The sequence below is a fragment of the Mesoplodon mirus genome, assembly GCF_964341445.2.
Source record: "Mesoplodon mirus genome assembly, chromosome: 2".
NCBI lineage: Eukaryota > Metazoa > Chordata > Mammalia > Artiodactyla > Ziphiidae > Mesoplodon > Mesoplodon mirus.
In genome coordinates, this window is record NC_138977.1 from 110,485,332 (window position 1) to 110,510,872 (window position 25,541).

General features: G+C 43.4%; 1 protein-coding gene across 2 annotated transcripts in view; it reads left to right on the forward strand.

The window, feature by feature from the left end:
- CCDC6 (coiled-coil domain containing 6) overlaps positions 1–25,541 on the forward strand; it is a 119,246-nt gene that overhangs the window by 76,858 nt on the left and 16,847 nt on the right. For both annotated transcript variants that reach the window (XM_082606646.1, XM_082606645.1), the window contains exons 4-7: positions 8,439–8,542; positions 10,482–10,642; positions 15,296–15,452; positions 18,292–18,392. In XM_082606646.1, the coding sequence (XP_082462772.1) occupies positions 8,439–8,542; positions 10,482–10,642; positions 15,296–15,452; positions 18,292–18,392 (523 nt within the window). The remainder of the gene's footprint in view (positions 1–8,438; positions 8,543–10,481; positions 10,643–15,295; positions 15,453–18,291; positions 18,393–25,541) is intronic.

Genomic DNA, 25,541 nt, shown 5'->3' on the forward strand with positions numbered 1-25,541 from the left:
TACAATGTTAACCTCACCCCTGTGTCCCTGGTGACTCACATATAGTAAGCGCTCCAAAAATTGTATGTGCTGCCATTAATAATCAAAGTTTTCATCTAATTTCTGTGGTACTTTGCCCTCCCCATTTTCCAGGAAAATGAGCATACATATTATTTGAGCCTCAAACGTCTCACCACCTTCCTTGATCTGGTTATCCATCTCTTTAATCCATGGATCTGTGTGACTGTCTTTTTTGTCCACGCTGCACTTCTGTGGCACATATTCTGCATTAATTCAACATACCTTTATTAACATGCCTGCTGTCTGCCCCAAACTCTACTAAGAAAGAGGATGTCAGATCCCTGGCCTCATGGAGCCTGGTCCAGGGAGGCCAGTGGACCTGTGGACGGTGATGAGGGATGCTCTGTGCTGTGCTGTGCTTAGGGGAACAGCATTACTACTACAGCAGGATTCCGCCCTCCCGCATAACCGACTGAGAAGGACCTGAAGCTCCTTGGCACTTGGTTTAATTGTTTGTTAATTAACACACATGGGCTGGATAAATCTAAATCGAGCCTGTTGCAGGGAAGCAGGGATGTGAGAGGAGACAGAAATGGGAGAGAAGATAATGCAGTAAAATGTAGATTCAGGTTGCATGGAGTAGACATGCTGAGAACACAGAAGAGAGCTCCTGCAGAAGACGTGAAGTGGAATCCCTCTTCTTTGTTACTGGGAAGGAGAACAGTAGGGGTTTTGGCAGTCTGCATGTGCGGTGTCTTTGAGGATATAAGCTAGTCTTTTTTTTTTTTTTTACGGTATGCGGGCCTCTCACTGCTGTGGCCTCTCCCGTTGCGGAGCACAGGCTCCGGATACGCAGGCCCAGCGGCCATGGCTCACGGGCCCAGCCGCTCCGTGGCATGTGGGATCTTCCCGGATGGGGGCACGAACCCGCCTCCCCTGCATCGGCAGGCGGACTCAACCACTGCGCCACCAGGGAAGCCCATAAGCTAGTCTTTACAGTGAGTGTCTTGCAGAAGGCAGCCACGTGGTTGTACTAGGACTCATGCAGGCCTCGGTGCTGACACCTGCCCAGTGGTTACCTTCAGCCACTAGCCAACATCAGGTGACTCCAGAGACTTGACAAGACCGCGGCTTCCAGGGGCGTTGCAGGGGTGACACCCACTTCTCCCAGTGTCCCTCACCATCTACAACTGTAGCAAAGCACAGGGGCTGGGATTTAGAATGAATTTCAATCCTTGGCACAAAATTTCTTTTTTTGTTCAATTTCTAAAAATGAAATAAGGAAACCGTTAGCGTATTTTAAGTTCTATAAAGAAGAAAGGAACTTTTTAGGTTTCCAGCTCTTAAAACAATGGTTCTAAGTTAAGGAAACACGGTGGCCTTTCTGCCTCTTTTGTTTAGAAGGTAATATAAGCCAACTGACGTCACAATCAGTCCACATACAATTCTGATGCTACTTATTTATAGTAGCTACAATGCCTAACTCTAGTGAGTTACACAGATCATCTGTGTGACCTTGTGACTTAGCAGTGAATTGAGTGCCTAGTGGCTCACGTTCAGGTTTGCATCCTTGATTGATTTTTTAGTTGGAATAGGTATTTCCTTCAGTCCACGGGTAGTGTGGCCTTACTGGGTTTTATTAGAACTCCATTCATGCCAGCGGCTGCCCTTGCAGATTCTGGCAGTGGAGGGCTCTTGTGGCAGTAGCTCTGGGGACCACCTGCTGGTTCCAAAGAGCAACCATGTTCCTTGAGGGTTCATTTGCATTAAGGAGCTGAAATTTAGTGACGCCTATGCATCCTTTGAAGTTTGATTTCAAATACTAATCTCAAATTATGGAAGTCTTGAAAACTTCTTTAATCAAGCATTTGCATTGTAAAAGTAATCCATTGCTGTTTCAAGAAAATGTGGAAAATGTAAACACAGAAGTACAAACATGAAAAAAATTACCTAGACTACAATCCTCCCCAAACAACTGCTATTGATATTTTTTTCTTGATGTGATAGTGTATTTGCAACATGCACTATGGTATGTGTTCTTTCCCCAGGATTTCTCCACTGTGCTCTTGATGTAGCAAAAGAGTTTACACCCCAGACTCTGAAACCTGCTTTCCACCGATGGTAATTATTTGGTAAAAGAGTCCCCAGGAATTATGAACCCATTATGCACATTTGTATAATACTGTGCTGATGTCAAAGTGATAAAAACTTAAGCTCAGAAACCATATAAATCTGACTAATTATATATGTATCTATTTCATAAAAGACCTTCATTTTCAGTATCATTGAACAAAAGCAAAATTTATTGAGCTGGTAAACTATGAAAGTGTTATTTTCACATATTAAATATTAATGGGGTATTAATATTATTCTGAAGTTCTGTCCATTTCAAAGAACAAATCTAATTTTTATAGGAACACAGTGTTTGAGAAGAAAAAAGTTATAAGCTTTGGTAAAGAAGGTTAACTCTTGACTATCTGGAAAATTCTGTCTTCCAGATAGCTAAGCCTTCACTATCATTTCTCCTCTGAGAGTTTATTGGTTCACTCTGTATCTTAGATATGTGAATTAATATCCTAAATTAATGGATGTACTATTAGGAAATTGTTAATTTTTAAGATTAGATGTCTTTAAATTTTTTTGTTATAAAAATAGTAAATGTTCATTAAAAAATTGGGTGGGAGCTGGAAAAGGTCGGAAGATAAATGACCACCAACATTACTTTCACCCAAGGGCCGACCCTATTTATCTTGCTATATAGTTCTTCATGATTTTTTTTTTTGCATCTTTTTCTGTTCTCTGTCAGTATATATATATATATATTTCATTTTTTGGCCATGCCACGTGGCTTGTGGGATCTTAGTTCCCAGAGCAGGGATGGAACCTGGGCCCTCAGCAGTGAAAGTGTGGAGTCCTAACCACTGAACCACCAGGGAATTCCTTCTATCAGTATATTTCTTTTTCTTTTTAAAAAATATTTATGGGCTTCCCTGGTGGCGCAGTGGTTGAGAGTCCACCTGCCGATGCAGGGGACACGGGTTCGTGCCCCGGTCCGGGAGGATCCCACATGCCGCGGAGCGGCTGGGCCCGTGAGCCATGGCCGCTGAGCCTGCGCGTCCGGAGCCTCTGCTCCGCCACGGGAGAGGCCACAACAGTGAGAGGCCCGCATACTGCAAAAAAAAAAAAAAAAAATTTATTTATTTGGTTGCGCCGGGTCTTAGTTGCAGCAGGCAGGCTCCTTAGTTGTGGCTCACAGTCTTCTTAGTTGCAGCAGGCTGGCTCCTTAGTTGTGGCATGCGAACTCTTAGTTGCGGCATGCATGTGGGATCTAGTTCCCTGACCAGGGCTTGAACCCGGGCCCCTGCACTGGGAGCTCAGAATCTTATCTGCTATGCCACCAGGGAAGTCCCCCTGTCAGTATATTTCTGATGCACATAGATAAATTTCTTTTCAACTGTAATTTTTGACCACCTAGACTTGAAAGTGATCATCCTTTCTCTCGCTCCTTACTGATGAACTTCCATTGGCTCTTTCTGGGCTCAACATTACACAAGCCAGTGGTGATGAACTAGAACTTGTTTTTAATTCTGAAACCATATGCAGTTTGATTGATCAAATAGGTACCTTGGGAGCTCTGTAGTCTATGAACACCTGTCTCATCTATAACACAAATTGGCTGCTCAATTTCTTAAAGATATATATATGTTTTCCAGAAGGCAAAGGTCAGATGTCTTCCAGCCTAGGAAAACTGCCAGGGCTAAGTAAAATTCCACTGATTGCCACACCAACAGAGGCAGTGTTTAAGTTTTACTTCACTTGTCTCTGTTGCTTTAATTTGTGAGGGACCTTTGCCACAGAGCAAGGGCCATTTTGCATTTCACATCATTTGCATGTGGTATGTTTTAATAGCCCCTTCATGAATCCTATTAGTCACTTCTTTCCTATTTATAAGTAAAACTATGATTAACTCAGATGTATTGGCAAAGTGGTATGGAATGAGGTAATATCTTCTACTGTCTCTACTCTTGCAGTATAAACAAAACTGTCTTATCCCATTTGGGCTGTTATAACAACACAGACTGGCTTATAAACAACAGAAATTTATTTCTCACAGTTCTGGAAGCTGGAGGTCAAGGATCAGGGTGCTAGCTTGATGGAGTTCTGCAGACTGCTGACTGTGTGTGTCCTCAGTTGGTAGAGAGCAGAGAGTAGCAAGCTGCAAGGTCGCTCACGACTAGAAAGGGCACTAATCCCATCATGGGAGTCCCACCCTCATGACCTCAGCTAAACCTAATTACCTCCCAAAGGCCTCACCTCCGAATACCATCACACTGGGGATTTAGGCTTCAGCATGTGAATTTTGGACACAGTCAGTCCACTGCAGAAACTGCATTCACTTTTCTGACTTTGATTTAGTCATGTTTTGAATATTGTACGTTTTATTTTCCCAGGTGATTCTGATATACCTCCAAGGTCCCCACTTTGAACATCTATGGTATTATGTAATAAATTGATAGGAAATCGGGCTGAACTGTTAATGGCTCTCAGATGCTACCTAACTTGGAGAGTTTGGGGAGATTGTGTTAATTCCCACACCCATTTGTTTTCTTAGGATTTACCCCTATCTCTTTCAAAAAACAAACAGTTAGCCAACTAATAAGAGTTTGGTCAATGTAGGTCTTAGAATACTCTGCTATTTCTTACATCTGGTATACACCTCTTGTATCACCATCATTCTAAGTACTTTTTGCCGTACGTTGTAACAAACTTTGTGTCTGTGTTCCGTGTATGTGGTAGCCCTCACGTGGATTAGTTGTCATGGGCTGCCTTCCAAAATTCGTTTTTTCAGTCAGATGTTTGGGGTTCAAAATATATTTTCCCATAGAAATGATGATAATGTGGCAGTTAGGCTAAAACAAAGTAGCTTGAAAAGGTGCACTAAAGCCTTTCAGAATTCTATCATTGAGCGCAGTGGTCCTGCTGAAGTTCTCATCAGGCTTTTTTTTGGCCAAGTATTCCTTTCCACCACCTCTTCCCCCCAGCCCAGCATCATGGTTCTCTTTAAATGGGAAAATGCTATGCTGAGAGAGAAGTGCGATGGTGTTGGGAGCCGTCTCTTGGCTGCCCCCTTTTTCTGCTTTTTTAGTGGTGAGTGTCTGCCCACTGCAAAGACACAGCTAGGGTGGGCTGTGAATTCAGACGAGCCAGCTCTCTTTTTACACTCTTAAGTTTATCCATTAAAGAAATTGTGTATTTATTTGGGGAATATAATAACAACTCTTGGTGCCACGTTAATTAACTTTCAGTGGGCGGAAGGGCTACTGAAGAGGAGTAAAGAGTTTGGCTGGGAGGCCACTGACCTGACTTAATTACAAAGCACCACTGACCTGACTTAATTACAAAGCAGCCTTTCAAATAAATATTCTACGAATCGGCTATATCCGTTGCTGCCGCGTGCTCACAGACTATGCAGTCAGAAGGGGCTTGGGTTAGCCTGAGAATTTGATGTCTGGCAATGGAAGAGAGTAGGTGCCTGTTGTGCGAACACTGAATTAAAAAGGCCATTAGCTATTATGAGGAAGGAGATGGGGGAGAGTATTACAGATGGAGACCAGCATAGAAGAGATCATCTGCTCAGGCAAGGAATGCAGCACTGGGCTGCTGTTTCCATTCGAGCAAGAATTTCTGACTTTGTACGCTGTAAATTTAACGTATACCATCAGATTTGAGGATTGTTTGATCTCAGGGCAATGCAAGCACTGAAAATCTACTTATGTCCGAATTGACAGTACTGGTGTGGACTCTTTTTAGGTTGTGGGATTAGATGGACAGGAGATGGAAGGGCACCTCTGATAAAGAACTTCAGGGGGAATTAATCATGATCATAATTAGTACCATTTCCTCTAACTTCTCTGGTCTTTAGTGTAAGAGCTCCTTAGTGATGCTGAAAAGTTAAGATTTTTTTAGCTGAAAAAACAAGACTGGAAGCCCTGTTCTTTCTAAGGCCAGAGAGAATATGGACTCCCATAGCACTGCCAGCCTGTGTAATGAAACACCCAAATCCAAGCTGCTGCGCTGGGCTTCCTGTGTTGCCTGCTTCATGGAAACAAATTAGTAGAGCAAACTGGTACAGCAAACCCAAGTTGCACCCCCAGGAGGCCTTGGTTCACTGAAGTCGGCAGCAAATTGATAGCTGGTAGCTCTACCAGTAGGTACCAAAAAGAAGCTGAGATTCGTGTTTGTTTTCAACTCCTGTTACTCCTGCTCTCTTATTTGCTTCTGCATACTCTCAGACTCACTAAGCTACCCCTACTCGGCTATTCCCAAGTATTATTGGATAATTTACCCCAAATCCTACTTGCCCCTTAAGATGCTCTGAAGTTGCTGGTTGGATGGGACCCAACTCTTTTGGTCACCATGGTGACTGATACCCATTCCTCTCCTGGCAGCATCCATCACTTTTCCTGAGTCACACCATCTCCCAGGCCAGGGGTTTCCTCAGCTCTAAAATGAAAGGGTGGATATAGATGATTTCTCTTGCTGCTTCAGGCTCTAAAAATCTCTTACGGAGCTAGTCCAGACTGAAGACAGCTGCCCTCTTGAGATTGACAGAGAATGATAGAGTGGGTGGCCCTGGAAGGGACCTCGGCCGTCATCAAGGCCAGCATAGATGAGGGCAGGTGAGTACCTACTCAAAGCCACACGCCAAGTCAGTTATACGTGGGCAGAGAGCTTTGTCTTGACTTGGCTTTTCAGAGTTACTGATTAGCATGGTGCATGGTTACTCTAAAATTAAAAGTCATTGGGCATAAGTTTCTACCAGGCATCTCTACTACGAAACAATGCCTTGCTTGAATTTTTTTCTCACTTACCAAGTACCCCCTATCATGTTTTAGTTAAACCTGGGAATAGAGTCCTTAAAGGGTAAATGCCTTGGCATTTTGTTTCTTTAAATAAATGGCTGTGAATTATACTTCAAAGCTTGGCCCAAAATGTGATCAGAGGATCACCAAGGTTCTTAGGAGTTCTGCGAGGTGTTCCTGGGTTTCTCCTCCTCACGGCGGGTAGGAACTGTTTAATATCTTGAAGAGCATTTGTGCATTAGGTGGCTCCAAGCTTCAGCACTGAATGCTTCTGACTCAGTGTGACTCCTCTGCCTTTTCCCATGCAAAGAAAGTGTACCGAGGCTATGTTTCCAGTTGAGTCTGTGGGATCTTGGCTCATTCACTTGTGGAGTAAGGTCTGTCTGCTTTGGTTGCTTTAAAAGACTACCTTTTGTCCATGGAATTGGTCTCACTTTACTGTATATATAGGGATCTTTGATCAAAGAGAAGCTTGCCTCTAACCTGCTAAGAAGATACGAACTATGCTACTTCGACGTCTTTACAGCTGTGCAATCAAAAATAATTTGTTGAGCCTGTGATTGAAAAGGTAAATTGCTATTGGTTGAAGAGACAGCATGGGGCAGTAACACAACCTTTTCCCCCTTTTAAAAAAGATTCCTGTTAAAATTACTTAATATCTCAAGCATATAGACAAATACAAAGAATGATATCACACATTCCCTCTACCCGGCTCTGTGAAATCTGTTCATTGTGGCACTTTCTACCCGCCTCACTAGCCCTCTTTTTCTTCATCTCTCTCTCACCCTCTACCAGAGTCTATAATTTGTTTCGTTTACTGTCTTGGCCCCCACTACAATGTAAGGCCCCTGAGGGCAGACATTTCTGACTCCTTAGTTCCCTGTTATATCATCCCTATTAACCAGTGTCTGACATTGTTCTCTATATTTGCATATTGCTTTACATTAGTGGATTAAATTAATTGCTTCCGCGTATTGCTTCTTTTTATGAAGTAGAATGCAGTTTGGGGTTCCCTCTGTAACTGCCCCGCCCCCCGCAAATCAAATTTTCCTTCTTCCCTACCTCACCATAGGTAACCTGTATTGTGAATTCGGCGTTTATCCTTTTTGCATATGCTTTTTATATCTTAGGACATATTTATGTGTACCAATTAACCACTACGTAGAATTGTCTTCAGGTATTTGAGTTATTTATATAAATAGTAATATAACCTTTCTGGTTTAATGTTGAACTACATGCAGGACTCGGGGGGACAAACCCAGTTAAGTCCTGGGACAACTAGTAAGCAGAACTCCTCAAACCCTCTTTCCATGTGCCTTGAATAAATGCTGAAGCAACCACTGTGATTCACGTACCAGATAGCAATTAAGCTTTAACATCAAAGAATGAACCTGTCTCAATGTTTTCAATTAAAGTTTAAGAACTAGATGCACTTCATGTATCTGTGCCAGAAAATTGGCCATTCCTTTGCAGTTTTCTCCATGAAAAGGGGTCCTAATGGTCCAATCAAAAAAATCTACTTAACAAACTTTAAGTGGTCTACAATTCTCAGCAAAACTGTTTTCCTTCCTTCAGCTGAGACGAGAGAAGATTGACCTTGAAAATACTTTGGAACAAGAACAAGAAGCACTAGTGAATCGTCTCTGGAAAAGGATGGATAAACTTGAAGCTGAAAAGCGGTTTGTGTAGTCTTGCTGTTTGGAGTTCTGTATGTATGTGTGTGTTGGAGGAGTGGGGTAGCTTGCTGGGTGCGACCGAGGAATGACAATGGGACATTTTAATTCCTTGGTTGATGCACATCCTTTTAATTTGACAAGTGGAAAAACTGTTGATAGCCTATCCCCCTGTTGGTCACTTCTTTATACTTCTCCCTCACTGACCTGGTAGAATTTCTTTTCATTTGGTATTAAAGCCTGTGAAGAAATTCATTAAGGAGCTATCGTTCACCTCTATTGTTCTAGAGGATGGTTGCAGTTCCAGCGTTTTACCTAATTGAACTGGCTTCCCCGTTCATTTTCTGAAGTGCTTAGGATATGTGCTGGGTACTGTGAATTATCACACATTTCTAGAAGGTACTTCATTAGGAAGGCTGGGACTTTGATAGAAAAATGATCATCTGTGTGTTTTAAGACTTGCTATAAAGAAATACTGGTACATATTTAAGGTTAGGGTTCTTGGTGTTAAATGTATGTGCATGGATATGGAATACTCAGCAGCACATACTTCTTGAACCCCTGTGTGCAAGATCCGGTTGGGCCCTTAGATTTAAGTACTATGTGCTTTGGGGTGGGTGGAGCGGAGCTTGAATAATGGCAGGAGGTTCTGTGGGTGGGATGTGTGTCTGGGTGTAGAAAGGGAGCTCCTTGAAAATATTCATTCATTTACTTCACCACGATCTTCTGTTTGCTAACCAGAGACATTTGCCATAAGTACTTGGTTTGGATGAACATCCATAAATTGAGTTCATCTCAAGATTTGCAACATAGAGCCATACCACAGGCTTTAAGAAAACTAACAATCTGAGGTATATCTATAGGGAATTATTCAAGCAGTAGTTGAATCGGCTGTGTTTTGCCTTATTACAGTAGTGCTAATAAATTGAAGCTTGAAAAATTATTTCATATAATAGGTGGAGTGACCATTACAGTATTTACCCTACTAGTTTTCTCAACAAGGCTAGGCCTGAAGGTAATTCACAGTTTGCACTTGGGTAAACTCAAAGGTAAAAAGGTGAAAACCAAACTAAACCAGAAACTTCCCAGCAGCTTATAAAAGGGGCAGAGAGGTCTGTTGCCAGTCTGTCTTCCTTTGCAAAAAGCAGTGGGAGGTTTTATATATATAAGTACCAAATTATTGCATCGAACATTATGAAATTGTCACTTTGTAGAATATTCATGTTTTAGGTGCTTCGAAATAATGATAATTGGTAGAGAAGGTGGCACCACCAGTTATTAACCCAGTACATTTTGTTTTTGTTTTTTGAACTCTTTTTACCTTTGCTGTGGCCAGAAGCAAAGGGCCATCAGTCCAGTTTGCCAAACCTTCAGGATTGGTTTTTCAGGAGGGGAGTTGAGAAGTCAGTCTCTTTACATGATGTCACTCTCCAAGGAGAGTCATAATCTGTAGTTTGTAAGTTTCAACTGAGAGCCTTGAGAGGAAATTCCTCCAGTGTCGCCATTCCCTCCAACCCAGCATGTGGACCATTTAGTCAGCGGATCATTCTGATTGCCCAGTGTATTCGGGCATGATAATCAGAAGCCAGTGCTACAGACTTTTTTTTCAGTGAGGCTTTATTACCAGTGGCCGTTTGAAAGGAGAAAAAGGAAGGTGGCTCCTTCAGCTCTGCCCTTTGACTTGACTGTCAGGTAAGGGCGACCAGAAGTTGATGGAAAATGGGCACAGGAGTCAAACAATTCAATGAATTTTGGCGATTAACATGATCATGCTGTTAAACCTCCCAGCTAGAATTTGTTGTTTTTGTCTTTTATTTATTTATTTTTCTGATTGCTGAGAACTTATTCATGTATTTTTTAAATAGACGATGGTGAGCATCAAATCAACGTTTTGTGTTTTAAAGGCAAACTGTTTTTCATTGTTGGAATTTTCTTTTCAATGAAGAATCCTGCAGGAGAAATTAGACCAGCCGGTGTCCGCTCCCCCATCGCCTCGAGACATCTCCATGGAGATCGACTCACCAGAAAACATGATGCGACACATCAGGTTTTTAAAGAATGAAGTGGAGAGGCTGAAGAAGCAACTGAGAGCTGCCCAGTTACAGCGTACGTAGCCTTGGTGTCACTGGTCATCTGTCCACAGAATTAATCCATTTACCAAGTATAGAGTTTTACCTATATTTACTATTGAATTTGTATAAATCAAATTCATATTGTGTTTCATCGCTAGTACATATTTATATGTCTGTCATCCTGGAATAAATTATTTTAAAAAAATTACAGTAGGGCAGGGCAAATAGTTTAGAGTACTTCTAGAAAATCACGTAATTTCAGGATGGTCCAGAATCAGAGGTACTATTTCTTTCTTTTTTTTTTTTAATAATTTTTTATTGGAGTATAGTTGATTTACAGTGTTGTGTTAGTTTCTGTGGTACAGCAAAGTGAATCAGTTATTCATATACATATATCCACTCTTTTTTTTGGATTCTTTTCCTGTATATAAGGTCGTTACATAATATTGAGCAGAGTTCCCTGTGCTATACAGTAGGTCCCCGTTAGTTATCTATTTTATATCAGAGGTACTATTTCTAACCTTCCTGGTGTTCATCTCTCGGATGGTGCTAACAGAAGCAGTGCAGGAGACCTCAGTGTACTTTGGGGGCATTAGGCAGAGAACAGTGTTTATCTTCTTTACTACCGAAATTTGGCCTCAGCTAACGATTGTTCATGGTGGTTGAAGAATAAATGCTTTTGAAATTTCTCCTTTTTATTTTTGGAAATCAAAGGAACTAATTTCTGGACACTTGATTACATCACTCTGCATTCACTTGGGTTTCTTCTGTTTTGGTTTTTAGGCCGTTCAACTTATTTGAATAGATAATACAGTGAAAGGTATGCAGGGGAAAAATAAGTCTCCCTTTCACCCCTGATCCCCAGCCGCCCAGTTCTCACAATTAACACATTTTTAATATATTCTTCAGGTGTGTGTGTGTATAGACTTCTTTTATACAAATAGTAGCACAATGAACATACCCTTTTGCATTTTTCTTTTCACTCACTATGTCTTACAGTTTTTTCCCTGCCAATATACACTGAGCTGCCTTACTCCCCCTGCCCCCCCCCCTTTTTTTAATCTTTTGGCCGCACCGTGCGGCATGTGGGATCCTAGTTCCCCGACCAGGAATTGAACCCACGCCCTGTGCTTTGGAAGCACGGAGTCTTAACCACTGGACTGCCAGGGGAGTCCACGCCCCCTGTTAAAGGCTCTGTAGTATTTGAGTGTATGGATACACTGTAACTTATTTAACTCATCCCTTACCAACAGACCCCTTTGGGTGGTGATGCTACAACCATAGCGAATATCTCTGTACAAATGTTTGATACCTGTGCACAAACACCTTCAGGGTAAATTCCATGGCATGGATTTGCTGAGTCAGATGAAATGTGCATTTAAAATTTCAGTGCTTCTTATCTTTATGTTTTCTTCTCCAAAGCTGATTTCAAGTTCTAGTCCAGTAATGCATCTGGGATGGGTGCATCAGGGTTCTCCTGGGAGCCTTTAAGAAGTACAGTGTGTTCAAGTTTCCTGTTGCTGCTGTTAACAAATGAGCACAAACTTAGTAATTTAAAACAACACAAATTTATTATATCATGTTTTTTGGAGGCCTGGGTTCAAAATAGGTCTCCCTGGGCTAAAATCAAGGTGTCAGCAGGGCTGGTTCCTTGTAAAAGACTCTAAGGGAGAATCCGTGTCCTTGCTTGTTCCGCTTCTGGAGGTTGTCTGCATTCTTTGGCTCATGACTCCTTTGCGTTGGTACCACTCTCACCTCTGCTTCTTGTCACATCTGTTCCCTCTGACCCTCCTGCCTTCCTTGTGTAAGGACTCTGATTGCATCGGGCCCAGCCAGATAATCCAGGATGAGTTCCCATCTCAAGGTCCTTAATTTAATCACACCTGCAAGTCTCTTTTGCCATGGAAGGCAACCTGGACACGGGCTCCAGGGATTAGGATGCGGACATCTTTGGGAGTCCACTGTGCTGTCTAACCCCATCCAGGGTTCTGGGCTTTTACTCTAGGAGTGGAGCCTGGTCCTCTGTATTTTTTTAAATAGAGGTGATTCTGATATGTACCCCGGCTTGAGAACCATAATGGATGTGTATTCCGTGAAAACAAATCAAGGAGTTCTCAAATATTAGTTGTTTTAGGTTAGGATATTTTTTGAGTTTTTGCTGTGTTGGACAGACATAGGTCTTATAGCACCTTTCTGAACTCCTTCCACTGCTGTCAGTTTAGATTTTTCTTTCTTGTACATACTTACCTTGTTGTTCCCCAGACAACATTTTTAGAAGAAGTTTGGGAAGAATATCTTATTTCCTCTACTTCCTTCCTACTGTACTGTTTGGTCTCTGGAGAGACTGCGGATGTCAGCAGAGGCTTCTGCAAAGTGCTGTTTGGATCCTGTGAGGACAGGGAAAGCCGTGGCGCTTCGCTGCACACAGTAGCTTTGGGTTGGGTGTAGAGTATGAGTTAATGGCTTTCCTCATCCACCTGCCTCTGCCTCGTTAGGTTGGGTAACCTTGTCCACTTTGAAAGCTCCTGGGGCACTTGGTCCCTCTCCCCCAAGTCCAGCTGTTTCTGAACTTGAACCGCTCTCTCAGTAGCTCTCAACTGACATCAGAGTCCCCTGGGGAGTTTTTGGTAGACCAGTGGAGAGGCTTCATCCTTGGGGATTCTGATTTAAGTGGTTTGGATGGGGTCTGGGCACCCCATCCGATATGGCTAGTATTCTCTAGCCATAAACCTGAAAGGGAATTTAAAAGGTATAGGCCACCTTGGGATCAGGTAGGACTCGTCTCTTGGGAGACTGTCTGTAAGTCACCCTCAGCTGACACTATCTTTGACTAACTGCTGTGAGATGGCTGAAGATGGGGGCAACATAACCTCTGGACCCTGAGTCCTAGGGAGCTCTTTGTGGGAGAAAGAGGAAGACTCCTGAGAATAAATCTATAGTCCTTTGAAGTCAGGTGTGCGATAGCCAGCAGAGGGCACCCAAGGAATGCCATGGCGTCAGCCATCTGTGCCTGGGTCTCTCACTCCCAGAGGCTGTGGGCCTGGTGCCTTCTCGGTGCCTCCAGCTTCTGGGTTAATTGCCAGACTGCCAGGAGGTCTTTTCAGCCATCACCCCTGGTGACTGATGTTCTTGTCGGTAGCTTGTTGTGGAAGGATTCCCCTGCTGGTTTCCCCAGATGCTAGAGGATTGCCATTTTCTTTGAAAGACAGTGTTTCCTCTTAAGTAATTATTCTCAAAGCCTCATGAATCCTCAGTTCTGTGAAGCTTTCCTATTTATGGAAAAGAAAGGCAACCTCCTCCGACAACTGTCCCTCTAGTCTAGAAACAGTAGATACTCCAAGAGGCCAATGTAGCAATGCCTGTAGAGCAAATGAAAAATTCCGTCTGCTGACATATTTGGGATGAAATAACTTAAATCATTTATATTAAAAGTGTACTTTGTAAATATTTTCCCAGCATGCCTTCCATTAAAGAGATTTTTGCATCTGGATTAGACAGCAGGGTTTCTGGTTAGATTGAAAACGGCCCAGGGATATAGTGTTTAATAATTTTGGTATTTTCATTTGAATTTCTGAAATAAGGATATTCAAGATACCAAGATAAGTATTCAAGATACTTAGTGACAACACATTGTGTCTGAGGTAAACCAGGACAGAGGGGAGGGTCATGTTTTCCCTTTGCCTGGAGGGACGCTAGAGGGCGCCACAGAGTCCTGCACAGAGTCACTCAGAAGGGCAGGGGTTACAGTAGGTCCAGGCAACTCAGCAGAACGAGATTCCAGAGCCCCAGGAAGGTATCAGTTCCACATTTCAGATTCGCAGGAAGGATGATCTGGCTGGCTTAGCCTGGGTCCAGCGTCGTGCCCTGGGGCTGGTTAGCTCTGGCCGGCGCTGTAGCAGAGACCTCTCTGCATATGGGGCAGCTCCCAAGGAAGGGGTATTTGTTCATAAGCGTGGTGCCATCCCAAGATCCTGGCTGCATGTAGGCCTTTCCCTGCTGTTTGACTCCGAAAGACTGTGCCTAAGTCAGGAAACAGTAACACAAACACCAAAAACTAGACTGATTTGAAATACTGATCTAAAGTTGCTTGTTATGTCAGTTTCTAGTTTTATAAAAAGATTTATAACTGTTGCCTAGCACGTTGAGTACACTGGCTCTCCGTGTGCAAACCACTCCCTCCCGCACCTCCCAGTGCACTGGGGGGTGTGCTAACAAGTGTGACCCATGGGTGTGCTCCCATAGGTGACCTACCCCGCTGTGTCTGGAGTTGACAGGCAGCAGAACTGGTGCCTGGAGGGGACCCCGTGGGCTGAGTCTGTTTCCCCAGCTGGACCCCTTTCCCTCTCTGCTCCAGCCGTATAGAGGGAGCTCTGGGAGCTGCTCAGGCCACACGTAGCTCCAGCATTCCTTCCTCCACATAAAGCACTTTAGAAGGCAGGGAAGCAGGATGGAAGATGTCTAACCTGACAGCACTGCTTTTCGTATGTTTTTCTAAATGCAAATCGTGGGTCACCCTTGGTGCTTGGGATAAACTTGAAATCCAGATCTCATCTGTGTGTGGGAGAGTGAGAATGGCTGTCTTTCAGCACTTCTTGGTCTGTGGCACAGGAGCTGGACCACCGCCTTTTTGAAGAGTGGACTCTGACTGCACGGACCGTGGTTTAATTTGAGAACTCTGGCGTTTCAGATTCCGAGAAAATGGCGCAGTATCTGGAGGAGGAACGTCACATGAGGGAAGAGAATCTGAGGCTGCAGAGGAAGCTGCAGAGGGAGATGGAGAGAAGAGAGGCCCTCTGTCGACAGCTCTCCGAGAGCGAGTCCAGCTTAGAGATGGATGATGAAAGGTGCGTGCATGTCTCACGAGCCTCGGGAAAACAACGGCAGCCGAGGCTCCAGCCCCTCTTCACCTCCTGTAAGATGAGGCAGCAGATGGCAGGAACGTTTATTTATTGTGATGATGAATACCGTGGCCTCAGTGCAGATGCTGAGAGTGGGATAAATGAAGAAGTTTGACCTCCTTAAACACAAAAAGACAAAAAAAAATGGCCTTTCCCAAATTACTCAGTGGAACAGACATGAAGGCAGGTTTTGTGTCGGGAGGCAGCGTTTGCAGGTGTTGTTGAGTCGTCTCATCCTGGGCCACGTTTCTTTAGAGCACGGGCGCATATCTTAATCCCTAGGTACAGGTGAGCAGGTGGTGCGCGGTACAGCCTGAGGAAGCAAATACATCCAGGGGGCGAAAGAGTCCGCGGGGGGTGGGTGGAAGTTGTTGAAAGCCAGAGGCTTTGGTTTAACACACTTGGTAACATTTCAACCTTTTTGCAGCTACTTTTCAAAAATAGAACTCACACAGTGCATTTATCTGCTCAGGTCTCGATATCAAGTCCCCTCACTGTCCCTCTGGGAAATGGGCCAGAATAAGAGAGGCATCCTTTGGTTAACTAGAGGACATGGCTCAGTTCTCTTTGCTCACCCAGATTTTCCTTTCCTTCCCCACCTGCCCTCCTCCTCTGTGCTTGGGAGTGAGGTGATCGTTAAGATAAGCAACAGGGGCTTCCCTGGTGGCGCAGTGGTTGAGAGTCCGTCTGCTGATGCAGGGGACACGGGTTCGTGCCCCAGGCCGGGAAGATCCCACATGCTGCGGAGTGGCTGGGCCCGTGAGCCATGGCCGCTGGGCCTGCACATCTGGAGCCTGTGCTCCGCAGCGGGAGAGGCCACAGCAGTGAGAGGCCCGCGTACCAAAAAAAAAAAAAGATAAGCAACATCCACCTGGGCTGGGCAGCCAGTGCCTCAGACCAGGGTCTGCCAGCGGCTGTGAGGACTGGTGCTAGCTGTTGATGCCAGAGCATGTCGTCTGAACACACGTGGGCAGTGTTAGCAGGTCAGCACTCTGTTTCTCTTATTGAATAGATCCAGAGGGCTAACAAGGCTTTTGATTAATTTGCTGTGGACAGTATTTGCTGTGGTATTATCGTTTCATGAAAAATAAATTTTTCTATAACGAAGATCTACTTTTTTTTTTTTTTGGCTGCAGTGCACAGCTTGCAAGGTCTTAGTTCCCCGACCAGGGATGGAACCCAGGCCCTCAGCAGTGAGAGCACAGAGTCCTAACCATTGGACCGCCAGGGAATTCCTGATCTACTTTTATAATTTAAAAAACTTTATAAAAAACAGACTTAGATCTGTTTTTTAAAAAAAATACCTTCCTCCTTGGAAAAGAATAAAGAGGATTCTTTCCCAGAAGTTTATATCATAACTCTGAATTTCACTGATCAGCTTCTGACAGTGTCTCATTCTTTCTGAAACTCATCCTCTGAAAACCATTTCATTGAAAACATAAGCCACAATAGTAGGTAACTTATTAACTACTTTTTTAACTACCTTAAGACATGGAACAGAGCATGTATGAATACACACAGTACCCTGTGCTTGATTTTGAGTACGACATACTCTGAGGGACAGTTTCTCTGACTGTGGTGACAACACTGAAGCTACTTCAGGCTTTCCAGATAAATTTTTTTTTTTTCCAGAATTGGTATTCACTCCAGAAGGTTTGCCTTACCTTTTTAGGTCAGATTATCCCAGGTAGAGTACAGCTGTTGAATAAAGACATCTGCTCTCTCTACTGGGAATGATGATGTCATATTTGGGAGAAAGAAAATAGTCAGACACTTGAGACGTCTACAAGTGTGTTTAATTCCTTAAAGACCAAGAGGCGGTCTTAGCCACCCCACTGGCTGTAGAATACAAGAGGTCCAGCCTGGTGGCACTGTGGTGGGCCGTGCTAAAGAGCGTAGGAAGAATTGGTGGTAGGTAGCTCGTTGAGAGGTGCATGCCAAACTTGGGAGTCTGGTTTTCTTCGAGTTGAATAAACGAGCATAGGAATACCTGTGTTAAAAGTTCCTCACGTGAACTGGTTGCATATCAGGGCTGAGATGTTTCCTGGGATAGAAACGCCCACACATGTGGCCGTTCCCTCCTTTGGCCAGAAGGCCTGGGAAGGATCGCTTATTAGGGAGTCTCTCAAGCAGAAATTCCTCCTCATCCGCTCTCTGTGCTTGTTCACAAAGTGAGGCCTGAGGTGACTTCCGAATCCAGTAATAAGTCAGACCCGGCACGGCATGACCTGCAGAGGTGCTCAGCCCATGTGTCATTTATTATATTCCACGTTCTGCATTTGAACACGTGACTGTTCCTTAAGCAAGGCCTGCCTTGTAGACAATTGACATCCATTTCACGGGATCACATTATCTCCAATTCGATGATATGCGTCTCAGAGGGCTTGTTTGGTTTTGCCTTTCAAGTAACAGTTTACAGGTAGCCACTAGAACGTGGATTTGTCTAATTCTTGGGACAGTGGTGGTGAATGTCTACATAGCTATAGTGTGATGGAGAGAAGCTTGGTCCTCTCTGTTGCATGACGCAGCTCTGTCACCAGGCCTCCATCCTGAGCGAAAACACCCCGGATTCCCTCACCTGTGCCCCTGGGGAGAGAGCTTTGCCAAGCAGTGGAACAGCATGGCTCCGGGGTCCATATTATACATGTCTCCTCACTACAGCGTTGATTTCTAAACATTCAGGAGTTTGACCTCAAGATGTGAACCCCAAACATTTTCTCATAGGAGCTCTCTTAGGAACCACTGGAACGCAGGCGGCTCTAACCATCTCCCACACTCCTCTTAGGTATTTTAACGAGATGTCTGCACAAGGATTAAGACCTCGCACCGTGTCCAGCCCGATTCCTTACACACCTTCTCCCAGTTCTAGCCGGCCGATATCACCTGGTGAGTACATGTTCTCAGCTACCTCTGTTTCTGCTGTATTTAACGTTTCCCTGAATACATTCCCTTCTAGCATATGAAAATCTTGTAAACAGAGAGTGGTCATGTGTTGTCCAGAAACACCAGAAACGATCAGTGCTATCACAACTGAGTCTTAGCTTGCAGTTTTAAAACAGTGTCAGCTGGTGGTTTTCTGGAACCAAAAAAGTAACTTAACTCTAAAAAACCTTTTTAAAAAGACTTTGACTATGATTTTAAGTGCCGGTGGTTTGACAAAAACCTTGGGCAGATTTCTGAAATGCATCATAGCATATGTTTTATGGGTTCTCATTATGGTCTACATACCTCATCTCCTTTTTATCCTCAGAATAATTAACGCAGGCGTCGTGTTAAAATTGAGGAAGCAGTCATTTGGTGGGTCTGTAGCTACTGGTCACATGGCCGGGAAGTGGCAGTGGCCAGGCAGGGCATGTCTTGCTTCACACAAAGCCTGTGTTCTTTCGAGCATGAGCTGCCTCCTGCTATTTCCACTGATGGGTGAGTGGGCCTCGGCCCTAGTAGGCAGGCCGTGCAAGAAGGAACTGGCTTCGCTTCTGCCTCTGGCTTTGCCCCTTAGAAGCCTTTCCCTCAAAGGCATGCTTGTCTTCATCTGACCCTGAAAAACTCTCTCCCCAGGGTCTCTGGCTCGGTACCCGCACAGCATGGGGCTTTCGGGCCAGGAGGGCAAGTAAATGATCCAGCAGGGAAGAAAGAGGAAGCAGGGGGCCGGAGTGGGGGGGCGGGCAAGTGGGATGGAGGGAGGAAAGAAAAGGTAGTCAGCCAAGGGGTTGTGTCTTGTGACTGAAGTGTCCAGGCTGATGTTCTTATGCGTGCTGGTAAACAGATTTTCAACAGAGCTGGGGAAAAAAGTGTGTGGGGAGGGGGGAAGGGCGGTGGTGGAGCACTTTCACACAGAATACAGTGAGGTGACGGCTTACAAGGGTGGCAATAAAGGTTATGTGGCTTCGGACAGTAAAACAGCTTCAGGTTAGGGTGACATCTCATTTTGTCTGTTGTAATAATTAGGCACCAGGGACGCCCTTCAGGTTGACAAAGGGGAAATGCAGCCTCGCAGGTGGCCGTGGATAGTGGCAGGCAGGAGGGGCTTGGTTTTGTGAGTTTAGGATCCAGCCCAAGCACTGTGCTGCTGTGACTTTTTGTTTTTGTAAGAGGGGTGATTTTTAAAAAGTCCAACACGAAGTGTGGCAGCTTTTGTCCGCTTGGGGCCGGCACGCTCTCTGGCATGTGACAGGGGGAAGAGGGGCTGTGTGCGAACCAAAAGGACTTTCTGTTGTAGATCCACAGCACAGTCGTCAGCTGTTCTTGCCCAGAGGATGTTCCTGAATCTGTTTCTCCTGCTCTGCAGTGGCCTTGAGGTCTCTCCAGAAGCTTCTCTCCCTAGCCGCCTCTCAGTTTTCCCCAAATAGCACTTGGGTTTCGTTACCATGATAAAGGTTGTCTTTGCTTTCTGATTTATTGATGTAAAAGGAAGTCATGAGTTAGGAAGAAGCAAGAAGGAGGGAGGCTTTTATAGTTGATCGTGATGCTGATTCATGTTAATATAAATTCAGGTTCTCTTTGATTTAGTTAAACCTACAGGCATGTAACTTCCAATTCATTAAATATAGTGTTGTGGTCATTTTTTTTTTCACATGTAAATAAGATGAGTTTTAATATAATATTAACTATACACACATGCAGATACATACATATATACATAAACATGACAAGTAAAGTAAAGAATGGGTTAGCTACTTGTTTGAAACTCTTTGGTCAAGTTCATCTATTTAACTGAAACAATGAAACTTTGCTTACATAATGCAGGAAGGTTCCTCAAGTCTCTTTTAAAAAAAAATTTTTTTTATTAGTTCCTGCTTTATAACAAAGTGAATCAGTCATACATATACATCTGTTCCCACATCCCTTCCCTCATGCATCTCCCTCCCTCCCACCCTCCCCATCCCACCCCTCCAGGTGGTCACAAAGCACCGAGCTGATCTCCCTGTGCTCTGCGGCTGCTTCCCACTATCTATCTACCCTACGCTTGGTAGTGTATATATGTCCATGCCTCTCTCTTGCCTTGTCACAGCTTACCCTTCCCCCTCCCCATATCCTCAAGTCCATTCTCAAGTAGGTCTGTGTCTTTATTCACGTTTTACCCCTAGGTTCTTCATGACATTTTTTTTTTAATTCCATATATATGTGTTAGCATACGGTATTTGTCTTTCTCTTTCTGACTTACTTCACTCTGTATGGCAGACTCTAGTGTGTTGTGGTCATTGAAGAAAGAAAAAAACAAAAGTGAGGCCTTGGTTGGGAATATTAACTTCTATGGTAACAAATACTCTGCAGGAAGATTTTATTCCATGCACAGAATTTTGGCTTTTGCTGCCCCTGTTCCTGTAATGTGGGACTTGCTTGTGTAGACAAGCTAGTTGGTTTTCCCTTAAACTACATCTTAATAAGTAACACCTAGGTTTTTTTTTTTCTCTCAGCCAGCCTTAGTGAGAACATTTGTATCGTATTTTAAATTCTATAATATCATCAAAGTAGATTATAATCTCCTCTATTTGGCGGTAGAATTACTCCTATTCTAATCTAGTCCATTGGATACATAATTCATTAGCAAAATCTGAATTTTCAAGTTTTCTTTTCACTTTATTTTTTTATTGGAAGAATTTGTGGTTCTCAGTATTAAGAATATCTAATCACTTCTTTAGTGGAATTATGCTGTTTGTTTAGTTTTCATTTCCATTTTAAGCATTTTGGCTCTTCTTCCCTTACCATTTCTGGTTATCATTGGCATTGCCAGTCTTGCATTTTCACTGACTTGGAATATTTTGAGGGCTATCTCACAATTTGATTGAAAGGTACATTTCCCAGTACTTATGAAAAATCTTCTTGCTTATGTATGCGGATTATATAGAGGGACAGTATTATTTTTTCAACAACTTTTTTCAAGTTGTTCACTATTTTATATAGCCTGAGAAAAAGACATTCCCAGTTAACATATTTTCATGTGCCTACATCAGCCATGGGGAATAATGAAGTTTTAAAAAGGATCTACACCCCACTAGCAACAGGCATACCCATCACCCAGATCTTGGTTTCTAATTCCATTCTCCAATGAAAAGAACTAGGGCTCCTGGAAGAAATGGATATTTCTAGAGCCTTGGGCAGGGAACATACAAGATGAACGTGGACAATCTGGTAATGCCAGAAAGTAAGGAGAAGGTCAAAAAACTGAAAGATGAGGATAGGTCCAAGAGACACAGGAGCTAACTGAAAGTGCTCCCAAAGGCCCAAATTGGAACAATTTGAGCAATAAAATAAAAAATGTAATGTTAGATTATAACCCAAACATAAAACAAATATGCATTGGTTCACACTGATATAAACAAATGACTAAGTAAATAAACACAGGAGAAGAGATAAATCACCTATACAGAAGAATTCCAAATAATTGACATAGAGACTCCATCTTCACAGAAGTGGAAATAGCTCCCTACTCTTTAAATGTGGGCTAAAGATAGGGACTTCCTTGCAAAGAATACAGTGTGAAAGGGAGGGGAAAAAAAGAGTACCTTGGGACTTCCCTGGTGGTCCAGTGGTAAAAAATCCACCTTACAATGAAGGGGACGCGAGTTCAATCCCTGGTCAGGGAACTAAGATCCTACACGCCGTGGGCCAGCTAAGCCTGTGCACCACAACTACTGAGCTCGCGCACCTCAACTAGAGCCCACGTGCTGCAGACTACAGAGTCCACGCTCTCTGGAACCCGTGCACCACAGCTACAGAGCCCGGGCTCCCTGGGGCCTGTGTGCCACAACTAGACAGAAGCCCGTGCACCACAAGGAAGATCTCACGTGCCTCAACTAAGACCCGACACAGCCAAAAATAAATAAAATAACTAAATAAATAATAAAAAAAACTTCTTAGCTATTTAAAAAAAGAAAGTACCTTTACAGAGGAAAAACTTGACAGGCACTGCCTCATCTGGGAGATCAAGGTCAACATCGACAGTGGTCAGTCATGTCAGTAGTATGTACCCTTGATACGATGTGATGAGAAGGGCCCTTTACCTCTGTAGTCTTCCTCCTCAAAACGAATCACCCCAGTCTAACCACATGGAAAACATCAGACAGTAGAGGGACAGTCTGTCTATAAAATACCTGATCAATACACCTTAAAACTGACAAGGTCATCAAAAACAAGGAAGTTTGAGGAACTATCTCAGCCAAGAGGTGCCTAAGGAGACATGAAAACTAAAAAGCATGTGGTATCCTAAATGGGTTCCTGAAACAGGAAGAGGACATTAGGCAAAACCTCAGGAAATCCAGGTAACGTATGGACCTGAGTTAATGTGTCAACATTGGTTTATTAGTTGTGATGAAGGTACCACACTGGCATAAGAAGTTAATAATAGGGCATCTTTTGGAATTCCCCAGTGGTCCAGTAGTTAGGACTCTGCACTTTCACTCCTGAGGGCCTGGGTTCGATCCCTGGTTGGGGAACTAAGATTCCACAAGCCTCGGGGCACGGCCAAAAAATAAATAAATAAATAAATAAATAATAATAATAATGATAATAACGGGGAATCTGAGTGTGTGAGATGCAGGAACTCTCTGTACTATTTTTGCCACTTTTCTGTAAACCTAAAACTATTCTAAAATAAAAAAATTTATTTTAAAGAAAGCTATTAACATAGATGAAATCACCTAGTCGTGGAAGATGGAGGGAGAAGAGAAAAACCCTCCCATCTGATCCTGAAGGATGTAATATTTAGAGGTCAGATGCAGGAGGAAACCTGGCGAAGGAGATTGGGAAGTTGCTACCAGGGAAGGGGAAGGGAAACTGGTGTCCGATGTCACTGAGGTTAAGATAAAGCATTTCAGCAGGAAGGGAGGGGTCAGCTTTGTCTGTCGTTGCCCCAAGGTCAAGTGCAATGAAGGGTGGAGAGTAGCAGCACACCTGGCAGCACAGAAACACTGCTGGCCTTGGCAAGAGCAGCCTTGATGGGGTGATGGGGACAGAGCCGGATCAGAGAGCGTTAAAGAGGAAGTCGTATCTCTAGTGTATGAATGTTAACAGAGACATGTCTGACTTGTGGAAGTAAGATAAACTTCAAAGGAACAGAAGGTGTCTGCCTTCAGTTTGGTTTGACGATGCTTGTTTTTTTTTTTTTTTCTTCCTTTAGCAAAGATTTATTAGAGGGAATTTGGGGGCAGTTGGAAGGGTATAAAGAAGCAGAAATAAAATCATCCAGAATCCTTTTATCCAAAGGCAGTGTTAATATTTTAGTGTTTTCAAGTGCCTCCTCTCCCTATCCCCCCGACCTCTTGCAATTTTCCTTTAGGTAGTTGGTTTTCTATGGATTATACACTTTGGTATCTTGATTCATTTTGCTCAGTGGTTTTTGGTCATGAATTGCTTTTCATGAGTCATTTTTAAAATTTGTTGTCTTGAGCTTGTGGACAGTGAAATAAATCTTAAAATTTTTACTCTAGTTAATGCATTTGTGTAGCACAGCAAGAGCAATTTATTCCAGGAATAGCTTTATAAAGCCACGGTATTCTGTTTAGGAGATATTTTCTACCTAGGTTTTTTGGGATTCTTATTGTTTATTGTATTCCTGGGCAAGAGGGTCAGATGCATGATGATTAAGGGAAAACAAAAACTAGTAAGACATGGTCTCTGGCCTCTAAGAGCTTGTAGGGCCTAGGGAAGTAGGAGGCAAAACACAAGAAATAAGATAATCTTAATACAAGGCCAAGTATAATGAGTTTTATATATGTATATTTTTTGTTTGCTTGTTTTTTAACAAGCAATGCTTTTTTATAGGTTTTTAAAATTTTTTTATTTAATTAATTTATTTTTGGCTGTGTTGGATCTTCATTGCTGCACGTGGGCTTTCTCTAGTTGCGGCAGGCGGGTGCTACTCTTCATTGCGGTGCGCGGGCTTCTCATTGCGGTGGCTTCTCTTGTTGGCGGAGCACAGGCTGTAGAGCTCAGGCTCAGTAGTTGTGGCACATGGGCTCAGTAGTTGTGGCTCATGAGTTCTAGAATGCAGGCTCGGTAGTTGTGGCACATGGGCTTAGTTGCTCTGTGGCAAGCGGGATCTTCCTGGACCACGGCTTGAACCCACGTTCCCTGCATTGGCAGGTGGATTCTTAACCACTGCGCCACCAGGGAAGCCCGAATTTTATGTATTTTATATCCCCTAAAATGTTAAGTTGTGGTACACCCACTCAATGACATACTACCCAGCACTAAAAAGGAATTAACTTGATACACACAATAACTTGTATGGATCACAGGGGCATTGTGATGAATGAAAAACTAATCTGAAAGGGTTATATACTATATGACTTCATATCTATAACATTCTCAAAGTGACAAAATTACAGTGATGGAGCACAGATCAGTCGTTGCCAGGGGTTAGGATTAGAGGGAAGGGGTGACTATAAAGGGATAACACAAGGAAGCTTGTTTGTGGCTTTTTAACAGTTCTGTATCCAGATTGTGGTGATAATTACTTGGATCTACACAGGTGATAAAAATTACACCTGTACCCACACACACACGAAGAATGCATTAAAAACTGATGAAATCCAAATAAAGGGTGTACCTTAGTCACTTGTATTGGACCAGTGTCAATTTTCTGGTTTTGACAGTGTGCTGTGGTTATGTAAGATATCACTGGGGGGAGCTGGGTGAAGGGTAGACAGGGACCCTGTTGTATTTTTGCAACTTCTTACGAATCACAAACTATTTCAAAATAAAAAGTTAGGATAAAATTAAAAGGTATAATAAAAAAAATGCTAAATACTTTAAAGAGAGTTTCAAAGAAGAGAGAGCTCCCAGCTTAGAGAGCTTTTGAGAAGAGCCCTGAAGGAGAGGTTAATGAGCTGAAACATGCTGAGCCCTTCCTTTGTGCCAGGAACTCATTTCATCCTCACAACAACCTCATGCAGTCACTGTGATAATCTCATTTCACAGTTGAGGGATCTAAAGTCCACTGTCGCTCAGCACCAAGTGGCAAAACTAGAGCCCGAGATACTATGGCAGTCGGCTCTGGAGTCTGGGCTCTTTGCCCCTCCAAAGGCTGAGTGA